The sequence below is a fragment of the Magnolia sinica genome, chromosome 10 (genome assembly GCF_029962835.1).
Source record: "Magnolia sinica isolate HGM2019 chromosome 10, MsV1, whole genome shotgun sequence".
Classification (NCBI taxonomy): domain Eukaryota; kingdom Viridiplantae; phylum Streptophyta; class Magnoliopsida; order Magnoliales; family Magnoliaceae; genus Magnolia; species Magnolia sinica.
The window spans coordinates 87,991,583-88,003,185 of record NC_080582.1 but is presented as its reverse complement, the minus strand read 5'-3'; the positions used below and the strand labels follow the sequence as shown (position 1 = coordinate 88,003,185).

General features: G+C 40.3%; 1 protein-coding gene across 5 annotated transcripts; it reads left to right on the top strand.

The window, feature by feature from the left end:
• The first annotated feature begins 1,399 nt into the window (after positions 1-1,399).
• On the top strand, positions 1,400-10,600 carry LOC131217666 (squamosa promoter-binding-like protein 12). 5 transcript variants are annotated; one of them, XM_058212624.1, is made up of 6 exons: positions 1,400-1,549; positions 1,874-3,707; positions 3,993-4,129; positions 6,034-6,294; positions 7,954-8,332; positions 10,219-10,600. In XM_058212624.1, the coding sequence occupies exons 2-5, from the start codon at positions 3,034-3,036 to the stop codon at positions 8,280-8,282; spliced, it is 1,401 nt and encodes a 466-aa protein (XP_058068607.1). In that variant the 5' UTR covers positions 1,400-1,549; positions 1,874-3,033; the 3' UTR covers positions 8,283-8,332; positions 10,219-10,600. The 5 variants fall into 5 exon arrangements, with proteins under 5 accessions (XP_058068607.1, XP_058068606.1, XP_058068611.1 ...); XM_058212623.1 differs by having other exon boundaries at positions 1,406-1,549; positions 1,614-3,707; XM_058212628.1 differs by having other exon boundaries at positions 1,413-2,656; positions 2,933-3,707.
• Positions 10,601-11,603: the final 1,003 nt, after the last annotated feature.

Sequence of the window (11,603 nt, the reverse complement as noted above, 5' to 3'; positions counted from 1 at the left end):
TTTTGGATAGCGACCACGACACCAGCCAGCTAGCTAGTGTCAAAGCTCTGCGGACCCTATCCATTTTTCCAGCTCATTTTATTGGATGTGCCTTAAAAATGAGGTACATCCAAATCTCAGGTGGACCACACCACAGAAAACAGTGGATTGAACACCTACCATTGAAAACTTTCTGAGCCATAGAAGCTTTGGATGAAGCTAATATTTGTGTTTTCCCATCGTCCAGGTCTGTGTGACCTGATCAACAGTTTGGATGGAAATTAAACATTAGAGTGGGCCTGAGAAAGTTTTTAAGGTTGGATGTTCAATCAACACTGTTTTCCTGTGGTGTGGTCCACCTGAGATTTATATGTGGATCATTTTTGGAATCAAGCCTAAAATGATCTTTATACATTTATGAACGGAGTGGATAAAATACATACATTATGGTGGGGCCCACAGAGCATTGACATCATCTAGCTCGCTGGTGTTGGGGTCAGTACCCAAACGGACTCGTTGATTGATTTATTTATTTATTTATTTTTATTATTATTATGTTTTTAATGAGAAGAGATTTCCTCTTGAATCCTCTTTTACTCTCACGTCTTCTTCATCCGTGCGCAGAGCAGAAGCAGACAGCGAGAGAGATGGATGGCAGCATCTGCACAGGTATGCTCTCCTGACGCGTGTAACTTCGCATCTTCATCTGACCCTCCTTTTACAACCCTAGAAAGCAAGAAAGTGGTCCCACAGCTTCCAAAGCGCTAAAAAAAAAAAGGACAAAAAAGAAAAAGAAAAAGAAAAAGAAATCCTCCTTTTTCCAGCCCCGAAAGCCCTGAAAACGACTCCCTTTTAGCCTCAAAGAAATCCAGTAAAATCGTGTTTACCCTTCCTGCAACCCTAGGAAAAAAACTCCCAAATGCGGTAAAAATGCGTTTCTCCAGCTGAAATACCCTATCAAAAGTTCCACTTGCGGTAAACATTTCCGCATTTTGCTCTTTTCAACCCTAGAAAAAGTTCCATTTGCTGTAAATTCCATTATTTTCCAGCTGAAGCATCCGAAAGGTTCGGTTGTGGTGAATCCGCAACTTTTGGACTAGAAGTGCCCAAGAAAAAGTCACCAGCGCGGTAAAATCCTCCGTTCCTGTTGAAAACCCTAGGAAAAGCTTCAAATTCATATTTATTTATTTATTTAAGAAAAAGAAAAAGAAAAACAAAAGGTTCTCTTTTCCTTTTCCCACTCAAAACACTAGAAAGCGACTGAGAATGCTGTAAAAATCTGCCCTTTCTCCATTAAACCCTAGGAAACCCTTCAAAAGTTGTAAAGTCGGCTTCTTTCTTCTGCTTTTTTTTTTTAAAATTTCTTTTTTAAATTTCAGTTGAATCCTATAGAAAGCTCCAGCTGAGTTAAATTTATTTATTTTTTTCCCAGCTAAAAACTCGAAGGAGAGTGATGGGAATGTCAGAACGTGGTAAAATCGTGAAACATGAGATAACTGTCGCTGGTCGAAGATCGCGTGGTTTCTGGCGTGGACAGTAACTAGTTTGTCGTGGTTTCTTGCTCAATTAGGTAAGGAAAGTGATTACTATTTCTTAGATTTATTTGTGGAGATCCTAATGTTTGTACTTTCTAGGGCAAAGATTGGTTGTGTTTTTCTCCGCTGAATGAGGCATGATTGTCTTGAGTGATGATGATTTATTGATGGATTAGGTGGACTAAAACAGTGGAAAGCGATGTTTTTGTTGCTATTGAGGGGAAAAAATAATCTGAGATGATCTACGTACTCGATTGAATATTCTAACTATTTCGAAATGTCCAATTAGGTTTTCGAAAAATAATTTCTCCAAATGGCTGAGGTGAAATGGTAAAAATGTGTGATTTTTGGGTGTTTAGGCTTTAACGGCTTGGAGAGATGAGCAGTTGCTTTTCGCAAGAAGGCGGATTTCAGTTCTTGGAGGTTAGATTCTGTCTTGTCTTTTCCAAAGTAAGTGGGGGACCCCATACACCTGAGAAGATAGAACTACCACAGATTGCAGTGGCTGGGGTGGTAGATATCTAGCGTGGTAAAACGGTGAAATTTCAGCAGGTAAGTTCAGTTTCACTGTCTAATAATTCAAGACTGTGGATTAAAGGTGAAATCAGACGAGGTGAATTCAGATGGGTAAGGTCAGCGATGGTCTTTCAGTAAAAGTTGGAAAGATATGCTCTGTGGGAGAGCTTAAGCTTTTTCGCTGCTGCTTCTGAGCACTGTCGTTTCTGGTAACAATGAGCTTTTTGGGCCAATATCTCATGTACATGGATGGAGAATGCCATGGGTGGAAATTGCAACCCCTTGATGATGGGTGAGGCGCAGGCGTTTTGGATTCGCAGGCTTAGTGTTTAATGGAAGGGAGGAAAGGCTTGATTGGGTGTTTTGGGGTTTGGATGTTGCTTTCTGCTCGGGTGTGTTTTAGACGTAATGTATGGCTTTAACAGACGGAAGAGGGAAGATGGATTGAAAGCGATGTTTTCTAGGGCCAGCTCTTCTCTACTTGGATGATTATTTACTTAGTTAACCGTGGGGAGTTAGGGGAACAGGGGATCTGTCCTGCTCCGTGGAAGGAATGCCAAAGGGATCTTCTACCCCTACCAACTGTACTGTGCTGCTGCTGAACAAGAAGAAGCCAGGTTTTGGCGGTAAGCTTAGTCGTTGATCAGATCAGTGTCAGGGTCTCCTTCTTTCTGTGGTTTACCTGCTGTGTAGGCGATTGATTTTGTGGTTTCTTGTCTTTTGAATTTTCGAAGACTTTTGTCCTGCCTGGTTCTCATTTTCTTTTGATGGTTCTGTGGTAGAGCTTACCAGAAGATCCTGCCAGTTATAAAAGCCCTAACTCTAATCTGTCCCGCCTTATGCCTGCGCGCCTTCTCCTTGATTCTCCGCAAGATTGTGATTATTGTCCCATCCTTTTTCAGTTCAGTTTATGCAAGTCAGGCACCATATAGCAAAGACTGGTATATCTACATCCATGGAGAAGAAAACAATCTGAATTCTTTTCGTGAGGGATTTTTCTGTGATGGAGTGGAACCCGAAGACTCCCTCACTTTGGGATTGGGAGAGCCTGGTGTTGTGCAATGGGAGAGTCGAGGAGACTCCCAAGCAGGTACAACCAATGGACTGGGGGATCGAAGGGGATGGAGGGATTGATAATGGGCCTCTATATTCATCTGGGGGTGGTGGTGGTTCTGCTTCTGATTTGGGTAATGGATCTTCATCCAAGAGCTCAATTTCAGCCTCTATGGATTCTTCGTCAAAGACAGGAATCAAGGAGTCCAAGTACAATCTTCAGCCAGCCAAAGGTTTTCCTAAAGATCTGAACAGAAATAAAGAATTTGGTAGGGTGGAAGACACCGGAACTTCTCCTGAATTTTTGGCATCAGTTGGCGATGGGGAGCCTGTGATTGGTCTAAAACTTGGGAAGCGAACTTACTTTGAAGATGTTGGTGCTGGGAGCAATGTTAAGACGTCATCTAGTTCTGCAATTTCTACATCATCTGACAATTCTATTAAGAAGTCCAGGGCATCATATCAGAGCATGCAGGTCCCTCGCTGCCAAGTTGAAGGTTGTAGTCTCGACCTCACTGCAGCTAAAGATTACCATCGGAGGCATAGAGTATGCGAAAACCATTCCAAACATCCAAAGGTCATAGTTGCTGGTCAGGAGCGTCGCTTTTGCCAACAGTGTAGCAGGTAAGTTTCTTACAGGAAATTTGGAAAACATTTAGCATGAGACCAACTTGTTCTGTAGTTTGGCTTGTTCCCTGCTTCAGTTAGGTGTTGTTTTCATGGACAGCGGAGTTCCTAATTTTTCTCTTCCTCCTTTACCTGTCTGTATTATGAAGTTCTAGTTTCGAACGCGTCTTAGTGATACTGTCCATGTTAGTCACAAGCTCTGCTTGGACTCTTCTCATAACCTGATGATTGTTTTAATTTATTTTAATGATGTATATGTGACAGTCATTAACCACACTGCAGGTTCCATGAGTTGTCAGAGTTTGATGAGAAAAAGCGAAGCTGTCGCAGGCGTCTATCTGACCACAATGCACGTCGTCGCAGGCCACAAACAGAAACAATCTCATTCAATTCTGCAAGGCTATCTTCATCATTTTACGGTATTATTTTGAATTTTGAAAATTTCTGGAGTCGGTTTTTGTTACCTTGAAGTGATGAATTTATCCATGTTAGAATTACAATCTGTTGTGTGCTATTTATCGCTCATCATTAGTTGCAGGCTGGCACCAAATGGCATGTGCATATTGCACAGCATGAAATTAGGGTATTAGCTATAGTTTGTTTGCTCCTGGTAGAAGTTCAGTTCTGTGCTAAGAAGTAATGGAACATTACAATGGTTCATGTTGTTGAATGCTTTCCTTATAAGATTGTCCTTGAATGCCTCCAACAAGATGCAACTTTTTCTGCCATGGCTGGTGCATGCCTCTTTGGCCTCGTGGATATCTCATATTTTCTTTGTCTATCATTCTCATGGTCAAATCCCTGAGAGATGTTACATTTTCTTTGCCGATGATTCTGCATGTTAATTCCAGTCTTGGGAAGCCCAACTTGGTAGTTGTAAATTTAAGTGTTCTTGCCATTTGTTTTCACTTGCTGCACACGGAGTGATGCAGCAGAGTCCGAAGACAATTCCTGATCACTTTACAGTCTTACCTCACTTGGCCCTGAGTCAGATTTTGGAAGTAGAGGCATGTTGGGGAGGCCTTTGTAATACTTCAGATCTTCAATGGTTCAAATGCCAGAGCAGACAAGAAAGGGAAACAGAATATAGGATGCCAAAGACGGGAAAAGAAAGGGATGGATGTGGAGTCTCACTGCAAGGAATAAAGGACCAGAGGAGTCTCACCTCTGGCCAATAAAAGAATCTCACTTTATGCTTCCATTTCCAGGAAATAACATAAAAGTTAATTTTTAATCATCCAAGTTCTGTGACCTATTGAAAAGCTTTATTACTAAATAAAATATCCAAGTCAATTGAATCCAAATCTAAATAAATAATCTACCTCTCCAATAAATAAAAACACTCAATATTGTCACTTAATCTGTAAGTCTGCTTGCTTATTGGCCGTACGCACAGCTAAATATACTTTATCTGGCTAATCTTTTTTTTCTTTTCTTTTCTAGCAATCTCTCCATCTGGCTGTAACGTTCTGCTGGAAATAAATGTCTCTGCTGAGGTTGAAGTGTAGGTGCTGGAAAGAGGAGATAGGTAGCTTAAAAAGCATCAGTCGGTACCATAGTGACCCCACAGTCAGATCAATCTGGACCATCCAGACCAATCGGATGTCAATTTTGTTCCATCCAATAAATGGATGATGTGGGTTCCATTCTGGGACTGATTGCATGGATGCTTTTATTGTGAGTTCAGAATGCATAAATTTCCACCAGTTTGAGAAGAACTTGTCCTCGAGTCTGAAGCCGATGTTAGTCTTTGAACATGACATGCTTCCATGGCGAACCTTCTTCTGCCTTGGTGGAAGTTGGTCATTAAATCCTCCTTGGTGGCTAGGTGCTACTTTGGGTGGCACATATTCTCTCTTTCTCTTGTGCTCTGTGGTACTCGGGGTCTCTTGAAAGCTTCATCTTCAGGCTCATCTCTTATCCTTGTCGTTGCATTGTGGCCATCAGCAAAATCGTCTGTCTTGATGTCAAGAATGACATCACCATCCTCGAGATCCTTTGGCATCATTACAAGGTTGCCTGCATGCTTGTCGTCCTGTGCAAAAAATTCCTTCATCGGCTTGATTTTCTATACTCAATGCACAAAAATAGAAGTGTTGTCAAAACAGTGGCGGGTGTCCTGAAAGTTTGAATTTGAGAAAGGTTTACATTTTTCTATATTAAAACATGAATTTTAGATGCATAACTATTATTGTGGAATTTTTCCTCATCACTTATGGTTTTATCTTTTTTGACACATGAGATCATTTCCTTTAACATAATTCGATGTCTTCTGATAGTAGTGATTCCTCTCTTTCTGTTGCGCATGTGTTGTCTTATACAGATGGCAGGCAACAGATGAACCTTATGTTGAACAGGGTTCCACTCATTCACGAAAGACCTGCTGTAAATACTGCACTGGAGAGCTCGCATGACTTCAAGATTGCACAAGCAAAAGGGTCTATAAGGACTGTGAAAACAGGAGGCATTGATGGGCATCTGCATTTGCCAAGTGCTGAGCTGCCAACTGCCATTCCTATGCTTTCTCATGACTTTGAAAAGCTATTGCCATTCAAGGGCACCTCTGCCGAGGTCCTCAATCAAGGTGTGGTTAACTTCCTGTGTTTTATTTCTGTTACAAGTTTTGGCTAAGATGTCCTGAAAAATTCCAAAGATTGATGAAATTGCTTCTGGTATACTCACTTTGAGACATAGGACACTTGAAGCTTGATCTGGACTCACAGAGTGCCTAGCATGAGTCAATTTCTAACTCTCTATAAGTACCCTACCAATATTTTGAGTTTAAAAGGCTTGCGGTGAAGCTAGTATTTTTTATTTTTATTTTTGTGTGTAGGGATGAATTTTTGGCGGTCAATTTATACTTGTGAGTGTCTCATCAATTTTTTCAGAGTATTGTATGAACGCCTTTTTGGACAGAAACTGGAAATTTTAGATTTTTAAGCATCCCATCAAATTTTATTTTTTTTAAAAAAAAATTAATTTTTTTAATTTTAATTTTTTTTTTTTTTTAAAGTTCTATATGAACGCCCTTTTGAGTTTGAATGAAAATAGAGAAAAGAGGAGGCACCCTTTCACATAATTTTGGATCAAGTCAACTAAGTAAAATTCTTGAGTACTTCGTCGTGTTCTTTTACTGGTATTTTTTGAATGGTTACTTTAGGTAATGTTTGGTTGCACCAAATTTTATGAAATATCATGAAATTTTGCTCCAAAGTAAACCAATTAATCATGAAATACACGAAACTTCGTGATATTTGGTGCATGACTAATTGCAAAAGCGACTGGAAACAAAACAGAAGAAAAAACAAAAGATAACAAAACATCAGATAATGAGACGTCATCCAGAAAGATCCAAGATACAAACACTGATAACAAATATGTCCATGTGTTTTAGTCCATGCATTGTTCTGGAACAATGCTACCACTTGTAACAATTCCTTGAAAGGGTGAATACGGAAATTGCTACCGGTTCATCTATTTGCATGGTATCTTCTTTGTAAGTGTTTTTGTTGTGCTTTTCTTTGTTGATTATTATGCTACTTTTCCTCTTTCTGTCTATAAATCCCTTATCTTGGAAGCATATACATGCCTTCAATAGTGAAATAAGAGGGTATTACATGACGTTTTGATATCATTATTATTGTTTGTATGAATGTGAATGTTACTGCTACATAGAAAAGACTATTTCCCACTCATCAAATATACAAGGACATCTGCCATTAAAAAAAAGGCATAAGGGCACTAATCGGGTCACATTATAGAAAGAGTTGAAGTTTAGAGCAATCTTTTTATATTAATAATTCAAAAGCTCCTGATTAAGTTGTTGCTCATCCAAGATGACTAGGAACCTTTGGGTTTTGATACATGGTTGAAACACTGCGTTTTATAATTTCAGCAAAGTTTTTATCAACTTTGGCTGACTTGAACCCCAATATCAAATGACATCTTTGGTCCAATTCCAATTACGTTCAACACAGGTCTACATTAAGCTTACATTTATACTCAAGTGAACCATGTTTGTTTTATAGAATACATGCATGCATTTACAGCCTTTTTCTCCGCAATTATTTCTTTTGAGAAAATCACAAACTAAGTTGCTTTCTTACAGAAGACTGCTAGTCTTTGTTGGAAACAAGCAAATGCTGGATATTTCAACAGAATTTTAATTTATCGTATGTAAACAGCCATATTAAAATCCCTTTATTCCTGTGCTTTACTGTTATAAACTTGCTACTGGTTGCAGGTCAGGAAGCATCTATGGTTGCTTCCAACTCTGAGACAACACTGGACTCTCGTCGTGCTCTCTCTCTTCTGTCAACTAACTCATGGGGTTCGGTTCACCCCGAACCAACTTCTCTCGACCAGCTCATGCATGCAAACAATGCAAGCATGGGTCAGCCAGCAATGGCCCCAATAGACCAGGTTCTGCCACATGCTAACTCTGAATACTGGCAGGCTGAACTGCGAGTGCCACCATTGGGCTTGCATAGCAATGGTGGTCAGTTCCAAGAGTTTCAGCTTTTCAAAGCACCCTATGAATCTGCCTTTCTCAACAGCAACCATATACGTTGATAACTGGAATTGACTCATCCTTTTCTGGCTAGAGGCAACTGCTTCCCAAGGTCAGTGAATTCTCTCTCTTTTTTTCCTTTTCGCTTTTTCCAATCATCAGTATGCATGCCAGATCTAGTGTATCGATGTTTGGAAAAATGAGCATGCATTTCCTTTATGGACTGGAGAGATATAATTATGCACTCTATCCGCTGGCCGCTCTTTTGAGATGCGTGGATTTAAATGCATTGACAATGAGTAGCGAGTACTAAAGTGTTATATATGGGTAGGTCCAAATGTTCAAGCCCATTCCGCAGGTAAGACTGTTTCAACATTGAGGTTTTGCGTTTGACCCCAGCTTACCTACTACAAAGGGGAAAAAAAGGAAGAAAAAAAGAAAAGAAAAAAGAAGAAGGTTTAAATCTCTTTGTATTGGGGCCTTTTTGGCCACGCCTAAAAACAATATGAACAGGGCATGTAGGACCATATCCTGATATGGGCCTCTATTGGGTGTTTGGGCCAAAAACTATGAAAAAGTATTTAAAAAACAGGAGAAAAGGTCAAAAGGTAGAAACAAAGGAGAAAATAGAACCTTTGGGCCATCTTTGGCCCCATAAGATTCCCATTCTCACCCCCTCCCCCCCCCCCACACACACACTTTGTTGATTCACCCCCTCTATCTTGTTATTGGAGGCAATACAGGTATCGACCATATCGTCAGCCATGTAGAGCACTCCACCGGCTTCAAGCAGACGAAAATACCTACCCATTGAGGGCAACTAGCAAATGCTTCACGTAGCCCATGAGGGGGCCTGGTTGTAGGACCTTTTCTTCTTCTTTTTTTTTCCTATTCTGCCCATTGGTATTTAGAGTTTCTGCTTACAGCAGTAGACAACTTACTCATTTGAGATAGTAAGTTTGGTTTATGATCAATTATAAGTAGCTTTAAAAATAAAATAAAATTTTAAGTTACTTAATCACTTCAGTTTAATAGGTAGAAATTAAGATAAGCTACTTAAGGCATAAGTAACTTAAGTAACTTAATGATCCGAACGTCATGAAGTTGGCAGTGAGAATTTTAATCTTTACTCTCTAGTGCCAATTGTCAAATTTTCTTTTAAATATAGAAGGGGCTGGTGGTCTAGGGCTATAATCTATGGTTGATTAAGATTATTTTTTTTTTTATTTTTATTTTTTTAAAAAATAATATATAAATGGGTCAATAAGGTTGGAGTCATATTTAGAACTTTCTACTTTTTCCAATTTCGGATGTGTTATGGGGGTGTTTTCCAAATGAGTGCTAGTAAGTTGAGTTTCTGAAACAGATTTGTCTTTTATGGTTGCAAGAGTTAATCGGGGAACTTCAGTCACAAGTTTGAGATTAGGTAAGGTGTATGGTCTAGATATTGTAGGAACTCTAGGGTCCGAGCCTTTTGTGTATGCTAGGAACCTGCCATGCCACTTTGAGATTTTCTACCAGACCCTTCAAATCCCCTACCCGATCTCCCAATATGATGTGCATTTCCCTGTGAATTGTTGGTTAAGATCATCATCCATGCAAATGGGAAATGGTTATGGTAAAAAAAAATCAATTCACATTCAGGTGCCATCCGCAACATTCTAGTCAGCTGTGATCATGGAGTAGCAGTAAGAAAAGATCAGGTTCAAGCAGGAACAGGGTCTCCAGTGGTTCTCCCTCCCTCCCAACTGCCACTCGTATGGCAGCAACACCAGCTGTTAGTAATTTTCCATTTGGGAGGGGCAAGAAATGAAAATCAGTCTGGTAAATTGTGTGACTGCTGGAGGGCATCTGTTGTCTGAAATTCTGTCCAACTCAAATCTGTTTTAGATTGTTTTTTCTTTTCTATTTTTCCGTTGCCTTCTTCTTTAGTTGTCTGCAGATCTTCCTTTCTGAGCCATATGCTTCCAGTACTTACAAATGACAGGCCTTTTGCAGGAATTTCTGCAGTTTTGTTGAAATGGGCGGTGAAGTTGCTGTTTCTGATCGAGACCAGCTGATGGATCTTGAATGCCAATTTCATGGACCCGTCAGTATTTTCTTTTCAATGAAAATGTAAAATGGTATGCTATCATGCAGTTTTGAGCTCTTTCCTGAAAGATGTTTCTACTCCCATGGACCTTGCACCAAAGGGTAGAAGCCAGACATGGCCAGGTGTCGTGCATGTTTCTTTCTTCCTTGCAGACTTGCAATAACGAAGCCTGTTCATTGGGGGAAAGTATATTTTGACAATCTTCCTCATTATATATGGGGTGAACAAACAGGCTTCTTTTCTTTGGGAGGTTTCCAGAGGTCAATAAAATCACAGTGGTTCCAGCAATCTTCTTCTTCAGAATCTCCCAGATCAGACCATTAGTTGTTGGTCTTCATCTAATTCAAAAACCTCTCATATGGCACCATGAGTGGGTAGCTCACCTGCTCCAATTCGAGGACAGCACACGCATTCTCAAGTCCAGGATCATATAATTCTCAGGTTAGATGGTTCTGTTTTTGGAAAATGCAGGTAGAGCACGAAAGTTGGAATGGGGCACTGCACAACCATCCATCCATCGACCAGACTGTTCATTGGGTAGGTTCATGAAGATTGCTGCAAATGGCACTGTTTGGATGAACCTATCCATTTGATGGGTGGAACATTTTCTCAGTCAACCATGACCATTGCTTGGTATCTCGTCTACTCACCATTTGAAAATGCTGTTATGGAAGAAGGTGATCCAACCAGTGATTTTTATTTTTTTTTTGTTTTCCCCCATCATGACTGTGACACGGGACCTACCAGGTGAGTTTGGCTAGTTCATGGAGTTTTATTAGCTCTTTGGTTGGGCTGGCTACAATCAAATGATCCTAACCTTCCAATCCTTGGTCACTTAGCACGAGGTGCTCATCACAACCCTCTTCACAATAGCCATCAATCTAATGTCCTGGATCTTGTAAGGTGTACTGTTGAGATTTCTACATATTATATAATTCCTGAGGAATGTATTGCTGATATGCTGCATGTACGAGTCCTTGCACTGCTGTGCCCATACGTGGTGAACAGCCCAGACCTTGTACAAGAGTTGATGGATGTGCTCACTGCCACACCCATACGTAGTGAACAGCCCAGACCTTGTACAAGAGTTGATGAATGTGCCGGGAAGGTTGGGCTTAACTATGATAGGAAATTTCAGGTCCTAATGTTTGGCTCATTGTGGTCGTGGACTGCAGTTGGGCTGGAGTTTTTTAAGGAACTAGGCCTCAGTTGCATATCTAGCTCAAGTCTACCATTGGTAGGAACCAAAGTGTCCATTTCCAACCCACTGAAGGAAAAGAAGGCCTAAACC